The sequence below is a fragment of the Eleginops maclovinus genome, chromosome 21 (assembly GCF_036324505.1).
Source record: "Eleginops maclovinus isolate JMC-PN-2008 ecotype Puerto Natales chromosome 21, JC_Emac_rtc_rv5, whole genome shotgun sequence".
Taxonomy (NCBI): Eukaryota; Metazoa; Chordata; class Actinopteri; order Perciformes; family Eleginopidae; genus Eleginops; species Eleginops maclovinus.
The window spans coordinates 15,330,393-15,350,672 of NC_086369.1; the positions used below are offsets into that span (position 1 = coordinate 15,330,393).

General features: G+C 42.9%; 1 protein-coding gene across 1 annotated transcript in view; it reads right to left on the reverse strand.

Annotated features, from left to right (window-relative positions):
* Positions 1–20,280, reverse strand: part of pola1 (polymerase (DNA directed), alpha 1) — a 46,672-nt gene that overhangs the window by 15,678 nt on the left and 10,714 nt on the right. Inside the window, exons 26-33 of the mRNA XM_063912210.1 lie at positions 12,276–12,308; positions 12,027–12,119; positions 11,745–11,950; positions 11,523–11,655; positions 10,875–11,006; positions 10,598–10,772; positions 9,033–9,214; positions 5,023–5,154 (exon numbers count right to left, since the gene is read on the reverse strand). Of these exons, the coding sequence (XP_063768280.1) occupies positions 5,023–5,154; positions 9,033–9,214; positions 10,598–10,772; positions 10,875–11,006; positions 11,523–11,655; positions 11,745–11,950; positions 12,027–12,119; positions 12,276–12,308 (1,086 nt within the window). The remainder of the gene's footprint in view (positions 1–5,022; positions 5,155–9,032; positions 9,215–10,597; positions 10,773–10,874; positions 11,007–11,522; positions 11,656–11,744; positions 11,951–12,026; positions 12,120–12,275; positions 12,309–20,280) is intronic.

Genomic DNA, 20,280 nt, shown 5'->3' on the forward strand with positions numbered 1-20,280 from the left:
AGAGAAAAAGTAAAGATTGTTTTCTCTACAGTAAATAAAGACTCTGTACCGTCAGTAATCTGTCATATCAAGAAGCAGCCGTACAAACAGAGGCTGGTTAACGCAAACTTCCAGTGTCAAATCTGTGTTTCATTTTAGGATTCTTGATCCATTTAAGCCTGACACTACATTAGACTTCATTGAGGTGGTATATCCAAAGTGTCGTGCAAAAAGTGCAAAAGGCTATGAGGAGAGCAAACCTGCAGGTGCATTCACTCCAAATACACCAAAGCACTTGCTTTCATTACTCATGAGCTACATCTTTTAACTATGACTATTTATTTTTGTTTAGTAGGCAAGGTGCAGTGGAAACAGGTGAGTTTTCAGTCTGGACAAAAGACGTGTAGACCTTCAGCTGTCCTCTAAATGGGAGCTTGTCCACTTTAGTTGAAGCTGCGGCAGAATGGATTAACTTCACATACAGGCGGCTCACCCCTGTGGCTACATAGCATACTAATAGTAATAATTGGGAAGCATATTAAGGTCTTAAAGATCGGCTTCACTGCAGAGGTTATGTGACATGTTTTCGTGTTTAATGATATTTAGTTTTTGCCAACTAACCATTTGAAAGTCACAAAGAGGCAGCTGTAGATCAGCCAATCGAGTGCACTAGACATCTGAAATTGGAGTTTGGTGGCTTAAACCAATTGTGTTTATGGTGTGTGAGTATATGCAGTATATTACTCCCGTCTGGTTCTCCACATTGGAGGCATGCCACGCGGTAATACACTCACTGTGGAGAAGTACTTCATGCAACCCAACGACAAAACATCTGCACGATCCCATCAACACACATCCAGTAAGGCCCTCTGCTAAACTGGCTCATTAAGATAAACCTTTACAAACATAATCTGAGAGCAAACTGCACCTTTACTGTCAGTGTTTTCTTTATTACACAACAGGAAATGTAGGACTAGACAGGGACAGATGCATGCAGGCTACACACACACACACGAACACACACGTCCCAAATCAATTAGAAAGTCCCAGAGTTCACAGCTTTACCCAATAACCCCAGCGCCGAGACTAATTATCCAAACACCACCGCTGCTCCTGTACAAACAGCCGAGCATCATGGGAAATGAGTCTGATAAACGCACACATGCAGGACAATGGAGGCGGCAGATATGAGAGTGAGATTTTAAACACGCAGCTGTTTGATGTGCATTTCTTACGACACAAGCCTTGGCACACACTGCTGTTCCCATGACACACACACACACACACACACACACACACACACACACACACACACACACACACACACACACACACACACACACACACACACACACACACACACACACACACACACACACACACACACACACACACACACACACACACACACACACACACACACACACACACACACACACACACACACACACACACACACACACACACACACAATTTGATAAAAGACACATTCAAAAAGTGCTCAGGACTGACAGGGAGGAAAAGGGGGGGGGGAAGCTACCCACAATGCCCCTGTGCTCCACCACTGTGACCCAAAACCAATCCACTCAGAAAAATAAAAATAAATTGAGATTAAGTGCAGCGGTGCTGTGTGAGCCTCGCTGAAAACAAGGAGCACATGAGGAGTGAGGCAGCAGGGGAAAAAAAAAATCTAATTGAGGCATTTTTCCAGAGCGAGGGTGGGGGGGGCGAACAGTCGGACGTGAGAGAATAAAGGCTCATAATTGCATAATTAGTGCAGTGGATACCTGACACACTGAATGCAGACATCAAATGAGTTCCACATAATTTAACCAAACAGAGGCAGGACCAGGCCGCGACACACACCCTCTCCTCCTCCGAGCCTCCGCTCTGCTCTGAAATCCTCTTTCCTGTTAAAGCTGCAGAAAAATAACCTTTCTTATTTATTCTGCGGTGTGCGGTGCTGCGGTTAGTGACCCTTGAAAGGCGGCTTAGCCCTGAAACAATTAGTCCGTAAATCATTAAGTCAATAAGTCATAATTAATTGACAACAACTGTGATAATTTATGTATTAATCACGTCGAGTCTAGTTCATGTATGGAGCACGTTTCATTCATCCAATCAAGTCATTTGTGGAGTAAAACACTCACTCTGCAGTGTTGGTCACACACACTCAAGGGCATTTTCCACCACTTCTGATATAAGACAGACTTAACAGTTAATTCATTCAAAACGATGGATTCATTAATAATAAATTCATATTTTTTCACTGTTTTCTTACAATGCAGTGACTGGACAAATGGTACTTGCTAATTAAATCAATTAAGTGACAGAAAATTTACCAGAAAACTTTTTTGCAAGACTTTTCCTGAGGAGTCAGTGTCTTCTAAAAACAGTTTTTGTTTTTATTTATATTTTTAAAATTCTTCTTTATTAATTGGATTTTTTGTCTACATTTTATTTAGATTTTAGCATTTGTTCTGTCTGTAAAACACTTTCTTTATACAAGTGTTTTTCTTTAAGTGTATTTATTATGAAGTTATTCAAGATTTCATACAAATTGCATTAATTGGTCTTTAAAATTAGTTTAGTTAATTATTGTTTTATTAAAGAATATAGAAAATGCTTGTCTTTACATTCCTTTTTTAATCTAAATAATGTTTGAGGCGCAACAATGAGCGACATTTCAGGCTTTTTGAGCAATAAAAATGACCAAAGAAAAATCAATTATGTAAATAATGTGTGATCAATATTCTGCTAATCTGCTAATCATTTCAGATGTATTGTCAGTGATCACACAGTGAAGAGGCCTCTCTGACATGACTCCTGTAGCAGAGGAATCCACCTGCCACACACACCCCCACACACAAACCCCCCCACACACACACACTGGAGTGAATAGGGCTCAAATGGTTCCACTTTGTACCTCCTCCGCTTAATCAAAGCTTCTCTATTCAACAATTTGACCTTTTGTTCAAAACAGGATTATCACCTTCTCTGGTCTTCATTCACCCTTTCCCCCCCCCTCCCCCTTTCTTCTCTTGCCCCTCCAGCCCGTTTCCAGGGTGACCCGCGTGACGAGGCTAATTGCAATAATTTGTTAAACCCCATGGCAACGGTGGTTAGATGGGAGGGGTTACGGAAAAAGAAGAAGAAGAATTGGGAGGTTCAGGAAACAAGCGACTCTCACTCTGCCAGCGGGACGAGAGGACAGGATGACAACAGTGTGTCTGTGTGTGTGTGTGTGTGTGTGTTTATGAGAGAGCGTGTGTGCGTAAGAGAGGGTGAACAAGTGTTTGCCCATTCTCAGGGTGCTGCTTTATTGATAATGGTGGTGGTGGTGGGGGGGGGGGACAGGAGGTAGTTTCACTAATGATTAATGTGTCTGTGGTCCGAGCTTAAGACGCCGACACACATGCACGTTTATACATGTGCGCACACACACACACACACACACACACACACACACACACACACACACTTTCCTTCTATCTGGCCAGACAAACAGCTCTATTTGAACTCTCCCTCGGCCTGAAAGGAATCCTTAATTACACAATATTACCCCTCTTCATCGCCCCGCAGTGTGTGCTGTGTCCACCGCTGCTCAGCCTCCAGTGGTGTGTTTGTGTGTGTGTGTGTGTGTGTGTGTGAGGTGTAAGTATTCAGTGGTAGCAGCTGTTTCACACATCGTGACAAAGGGGTTGAGGGGTACTCGCTCCCCGCACATTCACCCAACTAATTGATTTCTGTTCAGCACTGTGGGAGAGTTACACACACTTACATACACACACACACACACACACACACACACACACACACACACACTTTTACAGACAGTGCATTCCTCGCTCTCAAGATGAAGGTGTTGGAAGCAGAGAGAGAAACCTCTACAAAGACAACACAGGCATGCAGTTTATTCAGAACAACTTTCCCCGCTCACTGTTTGCATTTGAGCTAAACAAAATAAAATGCAAGAATACAAAGAACAATATAGAACGATGCAGATATAATGTCTATGTTTTCCTGTCGTGTTTCCTATCACGTGTTGGAGCGCTATAGCCAATAGAAGACCGGGTATTACATAGTGATGTCACTCAGAACAGTGTTGACTGATAAGACCCAATTAACAAGCAAGTGTTAGTATAGCTAACCATATCCAGCATAAATGATCCATTTTCCCTCCTTTTGAGATGCCAATCAGCGTGTAATGTGAAACAGGAAGTGTTCCTTTGAGCAAACAGCAGCCGTGGATAACGGAGACGTTGATCTTTAAAGTTAAAACTAATTTGTTGTATTTTTAGTTCCTGCAGTTCCTCCGATGACCCAGTTTCTCAGAGATATATCATTTAAATTTCACCTTATCATATTTAACAAAAAGCTGACAAAGAGTGCATGTTAAACTTGGTATTCAGAGGAAGAATTATTAAGTATTTTCACGGATCATGCACTTTCAAATCTCTCTCCTGCCCTTTTCATTCCCCGAACATAATTTGCTCTTTAGAGGAAAATGTCAGCGCAGTGCCCTGCTGAGGTTTCCTTCATCTCTCGTCCAAATTCTTTTTAAAAAGCCTCTTTTATTATAACCGCTGCTGTTGAATCCCACGTTGTGTTAATACAGTCCAACCTTTTCATAAACACTTACTGGAGGGTCAATTTTCACAGGTTTTTTACCATTTCATTGCACACAGTTCCTCCGAACGTTTTAATTTAGTCAGTTGGAGTATTATTAAGTGTCTTTAGCAATGATTGTATATGCTTCAGACAGGGCAAGTGGACCAAAAATGTACATGTAACTCATACTTTTGATTCTTGTTTGCAAGAGATTTGTATTTGGGACGTTGCTTTGGAGAAAAATGTTTTTAAAGAAGTAAAGAAAACATGCTGGCCAGCTGTGCTAATCTAACCAGTTTCAGTATTAAAGGACTCTGAATAAAACACTAAATGAAATCCATTTGTGGCCCCGCAGGTGGGGAAGCAGTGTGTGTGGGTTTGAGTGTGTGTGTAAAGCAGTGTTTTGCACGAGTAGTGGAGCGCTGCACTCACAGAGTAGTATTTCTTGATGTGGCGCCGGATGTCGAGCAGCAGTTTGTTGCTGATGTTGACGGCATGGTCGATGGGGCGGCCCCCACAGGGGAGGTGACAGCAGCGCAGCAAACTGGGCTCCAACTTCAACCCCTGAAGGAGAAAAGGAGTCACCATTAATTAACTGATGCTCAGAAGAACTCCGTCTGCAGGAATTAAACATAACAACAGAAGTAAGTAAGATTTCAAATAAGTTGAAATAAACATGAATTAATTATACAAAATAAAAACACAAAAAATGAAATACAATAAAATAAAGTTTAAATTAAATAATAGTAAAACAAATAAATAATAATAATATAATAGTTAATTAATTAAATTAAAAATGATAGATTAAAAAATATGAAATCAATTGATACTTAATGCTCCAGTGGTTCGGATTATTTAAAACAAATATAGCTGCAGGTTTCTTGCTGTTCTGAAAGTCTTTATAATTCATTGCACTTATTCTAGTTGATTTGGATAAAAGTATCAGCTAAATGAAATGTATTGTAATGTATATCCAGGTTTCTGAACACGGGAAACCACTAAAACACTTTTAATTTGAAGTCAGACAGCACCTGCAACACAACACTCACTTCCTACTATAGCCTCACCTGGAGTTACGTGAAATTGTCTTTGTAGAAAACAAATGAGCCTCTGAGTTATTGGCTGTAATAGCATTTACTACATCAATGCAACAACTACAATGTGCCAGATTTCATAAATCCAGCGTCTGGTGCACAAATATGTGTGTGACTGATCAAAGCAGTTACACAACATAACAACCACAGGCCATTACCTGTAGCCCTGTCCCCGAAGAGGAAAGTGTAGAAGGTTTAAAGCCCCCCGGTGTGCAGGACGTTTTAACATCACTGTAGCCTGAAGAGAAACAGGTCAGCATGACCTCGATAACGCTCAATCCACAGACCGGTTTACAGTAGATGCAATAAATGACGTGGCCACCGAACAAAACACTTATTATATCAGATTTTAAAACGTTTAAATGATGCATTGACTGCAGCACGAAGGGCTTTCTGCAGGACGTCAAGATGCAGGTTTGCATGTCACACCTGCATACATAATTACTCTTTTGGGAGAAAAGGCATCAAGTCAATTAACTCCTCTAATATGCAGCTACACACATTAACCCTGCCCTCCTCTTCCTCTCCTCCTCTTCCTCATGTTTTTGTACTCTTTCCTGTGTCCTGGATGAAAGCCTCCCTTCTTCTTCCCCCCTCCCACTCTTTTATCTCCCTCTCATTCCAAGCTTCATAACAGGAATCTGCCCTCCCAAACACATCATATCTACAGAAATGAAAAACCCTCCCCGGTTAAATTATGGCTTCAGTTTTTAATAAAAACACTCCGGGATGATGTGTGAAACCTCTGATGAAAGTTTGTATAATTAAAACAAGGGATCGTATCTTGAAACACTCCTCCAAGTTTTGTCAACAACCCAAAAAACTTTCATCTGTACCGCTGCACATCTGCATACCAAATACCCCGTGAGAAAACTGTGGATGTACGGTGTCTAACCCTGACTGTTTATTCATGTCTTGACTCTATAAATTGGTAAAACTTTAACAGAAAATAGAAAAAAAAGCTGTTGTCTTTTCTCAAAATCCAAGATAATGTCTTAAAGTTACTTCTTTTTTTGTTCAAAACCAACAATATTCACCCCAATATGACATAAAACAAAGAGAAGGCAGGAAATATTCATATTTGGGAGGACGAAAACAGCATTTTCTTACATTTTTGGTAGAAAATGTAGTCAAAAAATATCAAAACCCTGATTTATCTTTCTATTTTCAGCTGTTTTTATGTGCAGAATACTTTGCTTGACTCAAACCGAATCGGCTACAGCTTTATAAGTAAATCCATGTGGAAATAAACCAGTGTTTTTGCTTAAGTGCACTTTAAATATCTCTCTGAAAGACTGTAAAACTATTTGAACAACATTTGAAAAGTATCCCGTCTACCCTGACTGTTGCCCTCCACGTCTTCCAGGGGAAATCCCTGCAGTTAATCCAGATCTCTCTCTCCTCCCCCCCCCCCCTCCACCATCAAACATCTTCTCCTCCTCCGTCTGTCCTCCATCATCCATCCGCGCCTCCTCCGAACATCTCTGGCTCGGAGTCAGCGCCGGAGTCAAGGCCCATCTGTCCTCCCTCTCCCTGAGCTGTTAGACCATGCTCACCACCCTAATTAACTTACTGTCTTATCACTGTGTGTGTGTGTGTGTGTGTGTGTGTGTGTGTGTGTGTGTGTGTGTGTGTGTGTGTGTGTGTGTGTGTGTGTGTGTGTGTCCCAGCCTCTGACGCATGTTGGAAAATTAACACCAGTAATCAGACAGATGTTGGTTGGTTCCAGTGATTCCAACAAACATTTTCGAGACTTTATTCTACTGTTAAAGCATTAACAAGGGAAGAGAAGAGTGAAACAGAGAAGAGTTGGGGGAATCACCATAATTGAGAGGCTAACAACCCCTTTTTAAAGAGAAAATAACCTCAATAACATCAGACAGGTCCAGTTTCTGTTAATCGACTCTTGTTGTTTTCTATATTATTAAATGTGCAAAAGCATCGGATTCATTTGAACTGAATCGGAACGTTTTTTGGTGTGTTTCCTGTGTGTGTGTACGCTTCACACTTGAAACGTACCGGTGTGTCTGCTGCAGTGTGTCATGATATGAACCTTTTATGGAGTGTGTGTTTATGATACTCCTTTTTTATTTAATGCATGTTCTCCCCGCCTGCAGAGGACACCGGGTTGTCAGTTTTATTAGTGTCTCTCCGACGAGGGAAAGCTGCGTGCCCCGCTCCTCATTAGACGCTGATAACAAACACACACACATACACACACGACCTTGGCCTGACAAATGGTAGATCAGTGTGTGTGTGTGTGTGTGTGTGTGTGTGTGTGTGTGTGTGTGTGTGTGTGTGTGTGTGTGTGTGTGTGTGTGTGTGTGTGTGTGTGTGTGTGTGTGTGTCCACAGAGCGGCAGGGGTTAAGGAAAGGCTTTTCAAGTTGTGGAGTCCGAACTATGCCAATGAAAACAGAGTCCGTGCTGGAGCCAGGCAGCTGTCTAAAAATACAGACGCAGACACAATATGGAGACTGGCTCCTTCACGGGAAGAAACTCCAACGCCTTTTCTAGCTCGGGTCTCTACCAATAACCCAGTTAAACACACCATTGGTGATTAAAGCCACCTTCTCTTTGTCCTTCCTGTCTTTCTTTGAGTCTCGCTGATGAGTGTGCGCTGCCACAAAACCATCTCCACAACCCGTTCTTCTCCTCCAGAATTATTCATTATTTGTTACTCAGTGCAAGTCTAATCTCCTTTTTAGTTTGTCTTTATCACATTTACTCGCCCTCAAACATTTCTAAATGTCTGGGCTGTTTAGTCATACCTTAGTGAAAGAAACCCCCTCACTATTTCAGTACAGCTTCTGTCAATGAAAGGTGTTTTCATTAGGTTTATATTTGTTATTTCAGCCAAAATATTGCATCTTTTATGTCTTCTAAGGTTTGCAGTTATTGCTGACTTTATGGAAAATAAAAGACAGATTTTAGTAACTTTTTAACTATATGTTTGTCCTTTCTTCATCTACAATATTGCATGTTTATGTGGTCGTAGTAAAGCCAGTAAAGACTGACATAGTCAGAAACATATTTATTTAAAAAAGGTTGTCGAAGATATTTTATCTTGGTTTAAGTTAACGAAATGAACACTGGTTGCACAGGTTTCATATCAACTCAGACACCAGTTTAATTATCTAATACATCTTCCCTGCATTAAATCCTCCGTGCAATGTGTTGTAGATACAGCATAATGTGTCAGATATGGTAGTTCCACCAGAAGGCCCAAATATAAATTGAATTTAGTGGAAAAATACACTTTTCCTTAAGTTTGAGGATAAATATAAGTGTTCATATCTTTCTAGTATCGTAGGAGTGCTGCTGGACTGTGATTGTTGACCCTCACTTACCGCTCCTTCGAACACACTGCTGTAGATGTTGTCGGTGCTGCACTGAGGGCAGGTGAAGGTGAAGCTCTCGCAGTCCTTGTAGCGCTCCTCGTCCGTCAGCTGCACCGGGGCTCCCAGCGTGCCGTCCGCCTCCTCCTCCCTCTGGTACTGCTGGTGAGCGCGGAACTGACCCGGGTCCAGACCTGGTGTAAAAACAACATGATTCAGGTTTGAAGAAGAAGAAGAAGAAGACGACATACTTTATTAATCCCTTACAGGGAAATTGCTTTCTCTACTCTGTTGTGTTGACACACATTAAACACACAGAGGATATACATGCACAAACACAGAGGAAATACATGCACACACAACCACATGCAGAGGAGAGGTGGCAGAGCAGAGAGGCAGCCAGGTCCCCGGCGCCAAGGGAGCAGATAGAGGTTAGGTGCCTTGCTCAAGGGCACCTCTGCAGTGGCCTAGGAGGAGAACTGGCACCTCTCCAGCTACCAGCTCACTCCATATTTTTTTTGGTCCGATCGGGCCGTGAACCGGCGACCCTTCGTCCCAAGACCAAGTCCCTACTGACTGAGCCACTGCCGCCCCAAACTCCTTATTGTTGCATCACTTTCCTCTATAGTAATCAGAGGAGTTGTTTGAGACTGATACTTCAGGTGTTTTCCATTCATCCTGCTTAATTTTATAACGTTTGGTCAACTGAAACCTCTACTTTGTACCTTCACGAGTGTGTTGTGATATTAGGTGTGACAGCTTTTCTATGTTTGGCTGCCTCAGCTGTCAACGCACTGTAAAACGGGAATTTTGACTAATGCTAACACATACATAAAGAGAGATTAGTACCATCACTCAGAGTGAGCCGTGCCCCACAAATACTTCAGGGCCAGCGTTTATTTAAAAAAAAGGTACGTCTGCGGACGAGTCATTTAATCACGACCGGTGTCCTGCAGGTAGGACGGTACGATGATTACGTGACCTCCATCATTTTTAGCTGACCTCCATAATGGGTGTTCGTTTCCTTAAAATGTTCCCAAACATTTTATCCAAATTGATTTTTTAAAAACCAACAAGGTTTTGTTGACAGAGCCTTAAAACACATGTTATTTATGGTTTTAATTTTGGTTTTCTTTTGATTTAGAAATAGCACTTTTCCATTTCCACTGTCCAAATATTTGTTATTATATTTCAGAAATAAAAGCTTGTGCCTTTTGAAAGAGTTTCCTTGCATTTTCTATGGTATTATATCATTAAATCAGTGGGATAAAGTCGTCTTAATATGACAATAATATTGTTTATTGCAAATCTTTCTGGGCAATTCATGCTATTCATGATGCCATGCCTATATTTGAATTAACCCTTTAAAAGCATTTAACCTACTACATTTTAATTTAACACTTTCATCAAAACATTTGACTGTATTTTATATTTTTTCACACATTTCTGTCATTTTCTACACCTTAAAACTAACCTGTAGTTTTTTCTTTATCTTATAACATCATTTACCACCAGAGTGACACTGGGCCTCCATTTCTGACTAAAACTAAAGTCTCCTTAATCTCCCGATTACTCACCGAGCCACGTGGCGATGAGCACGCCGTCGATGCCCTCGATGGGGTCGCAGATGCGGGACACCACGGGGTGCACCTGCTGGGCGAGGTAGTACTGCACGTCCAGGCTGAGACCCTCCTGCTTCTGCAGCTGCTCCAGAGCGTACGCCCTCTGACTGGCCGCCAGCGTGGAGCCGTCCTGCAGGAGGGAGGGAAGCACTTATTACTTGTTCTACTTTCACTTATTTCAATTCCAAAGTGTCTTTAAGAGAGTATACATGTTTCTCTCTGCTCCACACACCTTGCAGATGATGTAGGAGATGGTATCTCCAGCTTTGACCCGGTGACCACCCTGAGAGTTCATCCACAGAGCCACATGGACGTGAGGGAGGCTCTTCTTATCCGGATAGTCCTGAGGGTCTTTAGTCAGAGCCTGGAGCAAAGAATAGAATAAAGTCAAAATGAATGCAGGTAAAATCTGCCAGAGCTACAAGGTGTTTCACTTGTGTGAATTGCACATAGTAGTACAATAAGATCCATAATGAATACATAGATTTCAATTTTAAGAAACGGACAGGACTAAAAGCAGGAGGCTCACCTCAAAAAAAGCTATACACATTTTGATGGCGGACTTAGGCCTGAATCTATGCTGGTCTTCCTGGATGACTTAGTTGGTTTGTGTTGTTTTGGAACTCAGGGGTTTGAATTCCAATGAACCAATATCATTAAATAAACAAACAAATGGCAGTGGTAGAAAACTAGGCTCTGTACTGAAACTCAAATATAAATATAGTGTAATTAATATTTTTCCAATTGAGGCGTCTAAAGTAGGTCTTCCTGCTCCCTCTGTCCTCAGCACCTCGGGGAACCCCACATTGATCTGTCCTCTCCCTTTAAAGGCTTTCCTCCTCAGGTGTGGAAATGTAGATGCATATAGCCGTGTCTTCACCTTGTTTATCTCGTACTGGTTGAGTGGTACGCTTCCAGCTGCTACTTTCTCTCCCAGCTCCACCAAGTGTTTCTGGATGTTCTCCACGATGACGTCGCGACTCTGGTCTGACAGGATTTGACCAATCACATAGCTGCAGGAACAGAGGAGAGGAACACATGTTATTTTATGGATACCTGAAATGTACTGTATCTTTCAGTCACACCTCTGTCTCTTACGTACTTTCCACACTCCTTGGCGAGGTCACACCAGTCTCTGCGCACGATGTCCAGGCCTTTGAGCTCCTGCTTCACGCTGTACCGTCCCTCGCCGTGGTTCTCCACCAACAGGGCGGCGTACTTCTTCTTCTTCAGCAGCAAGAGAGACTTAAACACGCCGTCGATGTCGATCTCCAGAAGTTTGTAGAGCTTGTTTACCTCGGCTTTGACCTGGGAGGATCAAACTGATTCAGGGAAAAAGTCCAAACTAAAGTAAAGAAACACAAAACCTCTCTTCTGCTCCTACCTTGTTTCCCAGTTTGTAGACTTCCTCCAGAGACTTGCTGTTGGTGTTGATCATGATGGAGTCGGTATCTCCGTAGATGACCTCCAGATTCAACTAAAACATGGAAAGAAAAATAAATCAGTTTCAAATTAAGGCTGGACAATAAGTGGAGCTTTTTCTCTGACAAAAATAAATGTACTTCCACATACAAATAGCAGCACTGTGTTAAATCAATGACTACCTTTATAATATATTAGCTTAATAACCCACCTTCTGAACCAGGTCTTTAGTGTGCATCAGAATCTGAAAGGGACACACACACACACCAGGATGAATAGATACAAACAACAACAATAACTCACTACACCTACATCATTCCACACACAGTAAACAAACGAAAGACTGAGAAAGAAACCGTTTTTAAATATCAAGTTTCTGGGTTATTTTTTCTGTGTGTGTGTGTGTGTGTGTGTGGCAGAGCAGGTGACTTGCTTTTAAATGGGGGATAATTGGCTAAGAGGGCAATTATGTGAGTATGCTGTGACAGGCGTCTTTTCAACACACACACACACACACACACACACACACACACACACACACACACACACACACACACACACACACACACACACACACACACACACACACACACACACACACACACACACACACACACACACACACACACACACACACACACACTAATGACTTAATGGCCTTTATCACCCGCAGAGTGAGTGACGGACAAATAAGAGAATTCTGTTAACGCAGGTTGTCCACTCTGTGTGTCTGTGTGTGTGTGTGTGTGTGTGTGTGTGTGTGTGTGTGTGTGTGTGTGTGTGTGAGATCTGAGCAGCGGAGGGATCCTAACAGGTGGGGGTCCATAGAGGGGGAGGGGGGGGGCCTCCGGGTGGCTAATCTGGGGGGTCGGAGGGACAGAACGCAGTGTGACCTGTCACCAGCAATCTGCTCCTCAATCAACCGCAGACACACACACACACACACACAGGGCTCCGTGTGGGGACAAGGACGTGGCTATTTCAGAGTGTGAGGAAGAGGCGGGCAGGAGGGCTAAACCGAGAGGGGGTGGGGGGGTCCACTCCCTGAAACCAGAGCAGGACTTAAGCATGCTTTATGGGCTGCTACATATCGCTGTACGGCGGGGGGAGTTGGAGCAGCCTCCTCCATTAGGGACTGCAGTCAAGGTCAAGGTCAAGGTCTCTCTCTCTCTCTCACACACACACACACACACATAAACAGACACACACACATAAACAGACACACACACACACACACAGCTAAGCTTTAATGCAGACAACATGACTCGCCTGTCCTCTGACAGTTTAGAACAAAGTGAGGGAAATTACGGAGGAGTTCAGATTCAGTGTGCAGGTGGAGAAATCTACTGATGAAAAGTTTGGTTTTTGAGACAAAGAAAGACTATTCATGAATCCCATCTCATGCAGATTTCTAAAAGATTGAGATGGAAATTAAAGGCCTTATTTTTTTTACTTCTGCAGACTTCCTAAAGTCCTGCAGGAACTCTTTTAGCTTCTGTCCCCTCGAGTTTGATCAAAGTGAAAATGAGACTCGAAGCAGCAGCAGGAGGAGCGCTGAAAGAGGAGCGGCTAGAATGATCAGAGAATAGACAGAAGGAAAGGGCAGAGTGATGAATAGAGAGATGTGAGAGCGATAGAGGCGGGGGACTTGGTGTTGGGGGGGGGGGCGTGCGAGGTGTGAATGCGTTGATGTAATTGATGTGCGGACTCATTTAGAAGGTTTTCCATACGCCGTCAGTCCCAGCAGGAATGAGCCGCGTGAAAGACAAGTCGTTTGACCATGATGCAATCTGTGCAACTGATGGTGTGTGTGTGTGTGTGTGCTCATCTTCAGACATACCAACACACACATACTATAGGGACCAATGCAAACACAGAGCCCCGGGGGGGGAGGAGTGTGTGTCGTCCCTCTGATGACTGCAGCAGTCAGCACCGTGCATGCCACTCGTTCTGAAGCCAACAACTGCACAAGCTTCACTCGAACCTGACGCCGTGCCCTTCAGAAACACAACTCTTTCATATCAAACTGATTATCAAAGACGGGGTTTATGTTGAGCAGAGCAATAATCAATAAGTAAATGGGACGGGAAACTCATTATCAGCCATTTTAGCGTTAACTGTACTCATTAAAGCTCGACAGACGCTTGTTTTCTGCCTTTTCTTGATATTACATCATTACATCTTTGGGTTTTCAAGATATCTGCAAGAGTTACCATGTGTTCTGGGAACTTATGACAGTCATTTCTCACTATTTGCTGACATTTAACAAACCAAATGCATGAGCAAATTAAAATATATCTTGAAGTTGTGAAGATTTAAAGTCCATTTCAATAATTTGGCATCCACAACAAAGTCAAGGTAAGTCTCCTCGATGTCATCTTTGCCCTATTCTTTTAACTTGTTTCTTCCAATAACTGAATAAACCTCACTCAACGTCCCTGCTTTTTCCTTTACCCCTCAGCTCCTCCGTGTTAAACTGTGCACTCTGACCGGACAGTAGTTGAGCGGCTCACTGAGTACAGTCTGAAGACTGAATACTTAATTATCGAACACTCGTTATCACCCCCCCAACCCTCATTTTCAGCCCACAATAAAAGGTGAGAGCTCAGGTGTCAAGTCGCATTATTTTGGCTGCAAAAGGTCAAGAGGTCAAATTAGATGGCATGCCTCTGCATAATATTGTACTGTACACTGCTATTTACTACTGCTAAGTCAAAAATAAGGGTCCAAAGCGATGCTAGAATAAAGAGTTGCATTGATTTATTGTCTAATCCTTTAAGTCAATGAACAGAAAAGGTACTTGGCCAATATTTTGATAATTGATTCTTCGTTTCCTGCTTTTCCGCTTTCTTGACTAAACAAGACATATTTTGGGAAGCTAGAATGAATAGCTTTTGCTATTCTCTGAGCTAAATGTACTTTATGCTCTCTAGACTATATGGAAACAGTCACATGTTTTGCAGTTATACTTATTAAAGTGCATTCAAATCTGTTCTAGATAAACCTAAAAGCCTGCAGCCGCTACATTGCTCTGCAGACTGCAGGAATATTTCGGACAGCGCTCCAGCCAAGTGCAGAGTTCCTGCAGTACTTCAACACTCTCACAGCTTACAGGTGACATTTTCACTTTGTACTCGCCGTTTTTAAAACATAATTTACCCAACAGTCTGCCGTGAGACTCCAGGGCATCTGACCCTGCCAATGCTGCTAAAAGATGTAGTTGGGTTAAGTGGTGCAACCGCGGTGTGTAACACTCAAAGCTGCCAGGAAGTGAACGAGGGGGACAAGTACAGGAGCACAGGTCCAAAATAAGTGACAAACCCCGACTACTGCAGCTGGTCCAAGCTGAGGCTGGCTTTCTGAACAGATATTAAGTTAGAAAAGTGCAGTGCAGTGGAGGTTTAACACCAAACAATGTACACTTTTAAATAACTCATTAAATCTGCACTCTGGCTCCACTTCACACAGCTTGAAGTTTAATGTAGTGCTTTAAACAATGTCTCAATGACGTTGCATTTGATTTGAGAGTCAGAGGGGCTATTGTCATATGCACAATAGCTACTAGTTGTTAGCAATTGAAAGCTTCAATTAAAAGTCCCAGGCTCCTCCAACAGAGCAACACACAAAGTACTCAAGACAGGAAATAGTGCAAGTGACACAATGCAGCAGGTGAGAAAGCAGGAAGGTAGACTATGAACTTGTAACTTGCAAGAGATCAGCAAATTAACAGTCCCATTAGCCGTGAGATATTGCACTCTGCCATGCTAATTTTGGACTTAAGGCATACAATAAGGCATGTTTCTTTGCTTTGCTTCACTTATACTCCCTTGAAAAACAAGGAAAAGTGACATAGATAGCACCTACGCTTTGAATACCTCACTGTTAAATCCACACTTGCCCATTTGACAGCTTGCAATCCCTTTAACGTAGTGCTTTTAGCAGAGTCTCATGTCTCTGCGTGTGCGTCACCCATTACCTGTGTGATCTGCACGCAGCCTTGCTAATTGATGAGAGGTTCAGCCTCGTTGTGATATCTGGCTTTTCCTCAGCTGTTGTTCAGCTATCTGCTGGCCTTATTTACGAGGGATTTATATGTCATGTATCTCCCCCCCACCCCTCCTCATCAAAATATCTGGTTTGTTTTGTCAGGCGGTAACTTTAAATAACAATACGAGTCCTGTCTGTCCCGCACTGGACGAGTGACAAATGGGTTATAGATTGAAAGGGAAGCAATAAAAGATAATACAGCGATGCACAATAAAGATAATACCCCTTCACACACATGCCATACCCCCCCCCCCCGTGATGAGCAGATCAGAGGCAGCATGTTAAACCTCAGAGCGGCACAGGACCCTTGTAAGAAGAGCCAGGGGCAGCGGTGACGATTGTTTTGAAAAGCACTCAGCTGAAAAGCATTTTGGGATGACAGTCGGCCGACTGAAATAGCACCTGTGGAGGAACACACCACTGTCAGAGCAGGGGGGGAAAGGACACACACACACACACACACACACACACACACACACACACACACACACACACACACACACACACACACACACACACACACACACACACACACACACACACACACACACACACACACACACACACACACACACACAATCTCAGAAGAAGATGCATAAAAGATTTCACTGCTCCAAACACATCTACAGAATCATTCTCACTGAAATGATTTCACTTGCAAGAATGCAAAGACACACACCCGTCCACACACACTCGTCCTCACACACCTGTCCTGGCAGATGCCTTTGCTGTGTACTCATGTCTGCTACTGGGAGGGTCAATCCGCTGTTAAGCCTCGTCTGATTTAATACACCCGGCTGAGATCACAAACGCCGGCGCTCATTGGGAATAACTCGACAATGACAGCGGTGGCTCGACTGCCGGGGAAATTAAAAATGTGGCACTTTAACGTCCTGATGAGTCACTCTGTCCGAAGTCAAAGGAGCCACCGAGGGATTCTTAACATGTCGCCACAAGAAAATAAATAAGGCATGTGAAGATAGTCATAAAGGGAGGTTATTAAAACGTGATATTTGAGATAGCAGGCAGGAGAGGATCAAACGACCTTTTTCATCAGCTACAATTTCATTCACTGATTTCTATGAATATATTTTAATCTGAACTTTAAAGTGTTTTTAATGAATATAAACTTTATAGATTAGACAGAAAATACAAACTACACAGACAGATAGTGAGTAATTAGCAGCTGAAGAGACCTTTATAAATGTTCCCTTCAAAATAAAACAAAATGTGGCCAAAAAATATCGTTCCCAGGTGTAAATGTGCAAATCACAACTTTCTACCTGCCTTACATAATTTGTAGTTAAATTGAAGCATTTATTTGATGTGTGTGTTGACAATTAGTGTGATATTTAAATAATAAAATCTTATTATAATGTTAACAATAAACATATGCTTTTATTTTGAAGTAATCTAGCGTTCTAGATATCGCAGCATAATGTAAAACTTGTGGCTATGATAATTGTGAAGTAAAAATGTGATATTTTGGTTTAAACAAATCAAAAAAAATGGACAACAAACACATGTATCACCTTCCTGTAAACTCAGCTAAAACCCGACACTAATTATCCTCTCATCAACCACCATCAGTGACCCCGATAAAGTCGCCATATGTCAGACGACTGCGTAACGAGTTATAATCCCCGACATTAACCGGGTCTCACATGGCCTCATTAGAGCGCGTTACTAAAGTCGCTGTTTGGATTCTGAACCCTCGAACCGTCCTGCCAAAATAGCAGCGCTGCTCCCATGTGACTATTTGTTAAGTCCTCTCCTATCAGGAGCAAAGCCAGCTCAATGGACAGCGTGGAAACATCCACCCCCCCCCCCCACACACACACACAAACACACACACAAACACACACAACAGCGTAGGCAGGCTTAAGTGTTCTTAAATCTAATTCGGGGAAATGTAAAAATGACCTTTGTGGTTCTGGAGCTGCAGACTGAATGAAAGAAATGGGGACAACCGTATTTACTCAAACACCGGAGACCTGATTTGGTATTTCTAATTCGGGGAAATGATTTGTTACAGGACAAGAGGAATGACACAGAATCTGCATGAGGGACCCCGGGGGGCAACAATATTTACTTAGTGTTCATTACACACACACATAGATGTTTAACCCAAACCAAACTCTGACCTCTCCACACCCTTGGCTCCGTTACCCATTCCTCACTCTGCATGCCATCCAATAATGTGAAGTACGAGCTCCTGTCAGGCTGTTTTTAAACACAAGGACAGAGACTCAATTACAGTAGAAAGGCTCTCAGGAGTTGTCCTCCGTACACACACACACACACACACACACACACACACACACACACACACACACACACACACACACACACACACACACACACACACACACACACACACACACACACACACACACACACACACACACACACACACACACACACACACACACACACACACACCTGCTAACGGTTGTCAGATTTGCTGTCACGAGGGTGGAAGGTCAAACCAATCTGAGTGCCACAACAATCAACGGCTTCGAGCGGCCTCGGTTGTTAACATCACTCGATTAGGAGGACTTACACACACCGGCACACGTACAGTTTGTGCTCAGAGACAAGGGGCATGCCTTCTAAAAACAGCTGGGGAAAAAGAGCTCCTGATTCAGTATGTGTCTTTCAGTAAGCCTGCTGCCTTCTGGATGAAAACCCCACTAACGTCTGGCTTTTTTCCTCAGGGGGAGACGTTACAATCAGCATTATTCCTGGGATAAAAGGCTCCAGATCCGATTGGAACGTGACAGAATCAGAAATGCATTCGTCCCAAAGCAGGGAAACTTATAGCAAAAGTAAAAAGAGTAGACTTGCATGTTTAATAACGAGAAAAGCACATGGTAATAATAAAGAAGCCAGTAAACCACAGATGGAGCCGCTTATTTTCCCCCACTTGTCTCGCGCAATGCTATATGACGTGCAGTGAAGGGACTATATATAATAATCAACAGGGATTTGGACAAATATTAAGTAAAGTACAAAACATACTATGAACACGTTCTCCTCAAATTCATTGGCAGAAAGTCGCTTTAACTTGCCCTGAACTCATCAGGAAAATAATAAAACTCATCAAATTGTCTTTGTCAATTCAGCCAAGTGAACATCTGAAAGTTTGGAAGAGAAACGGAATAAACGACAGATGTAAAAATGAAAACTCAAGGGAGAAAACTTAGTTCTGGCAATGGGAATGGAGTTTATGGTGCAGGTTTTTCATTGTTAAATCTGCTCATTCATGACAGGTGGGAAATGGGAAACACAAAGGTTAATGCCACTCGATGCATCTTTTTGTGGCGCCCTTGACTGTTAACAGACACTCCTCTATTTGCTATGACTAGCAACATTAACACCGGTATCAGAAATTAACACCCCCGACGAGCCAGATGCTGTACATGTCTCCCTGCAGCTGATCTGTGATCTGCCGGAGCGGCGGCACAAACCCTCCTTTTCTCTACGTCTAATTCTCCCTGCTCTGGAAGCTGGAACTGTCAGCGGCGAACGGACAATAAAAGTCTTCCTGGAATGACGGATGCATTTATCAGCCACAAGTTGTCTTCATATGTCTCCGCTCCCAACTGTTCTCTGGCGAACATACAAAAGGACCCGAAATAACGCGGAGGGGTTGAGGGGGACATCAATCTGCGGCAGTGTAATCCTAAACCTTCACCTTCCTCTTAATACCCCTCATCCCCCCTTTAATACCCACACATACCAGGACAGAGGAGGGCCACAACAAATGGCCCCCCGACAAAGGGCAGAGTTCGGCTAGTAACAAACACACACACACACACACACACACACACACACACACACACACACACACACACACACACACACACACACACACACACACACACACACACACACACACACACACACACACACACACACACACACACACACACACACACACACATTTAACCTGAAAAATTCGCTAAACTTCTGCAGCATGTTAGCTCTGAAGACGCTCATCTTAAACTCGTTAAAAAAGGCTGATTAAATCCCTCTTAGTTTTCAAATTAGCCTACGAAATCTGTACCAACACACACAGATACAAGACACACACTCCAGAATCAGGAGCTAAGAGGAGGGGGGTTTCCCTTCCTAACTTGTCTGATCAGAGAGCCACCGCCAAGGGT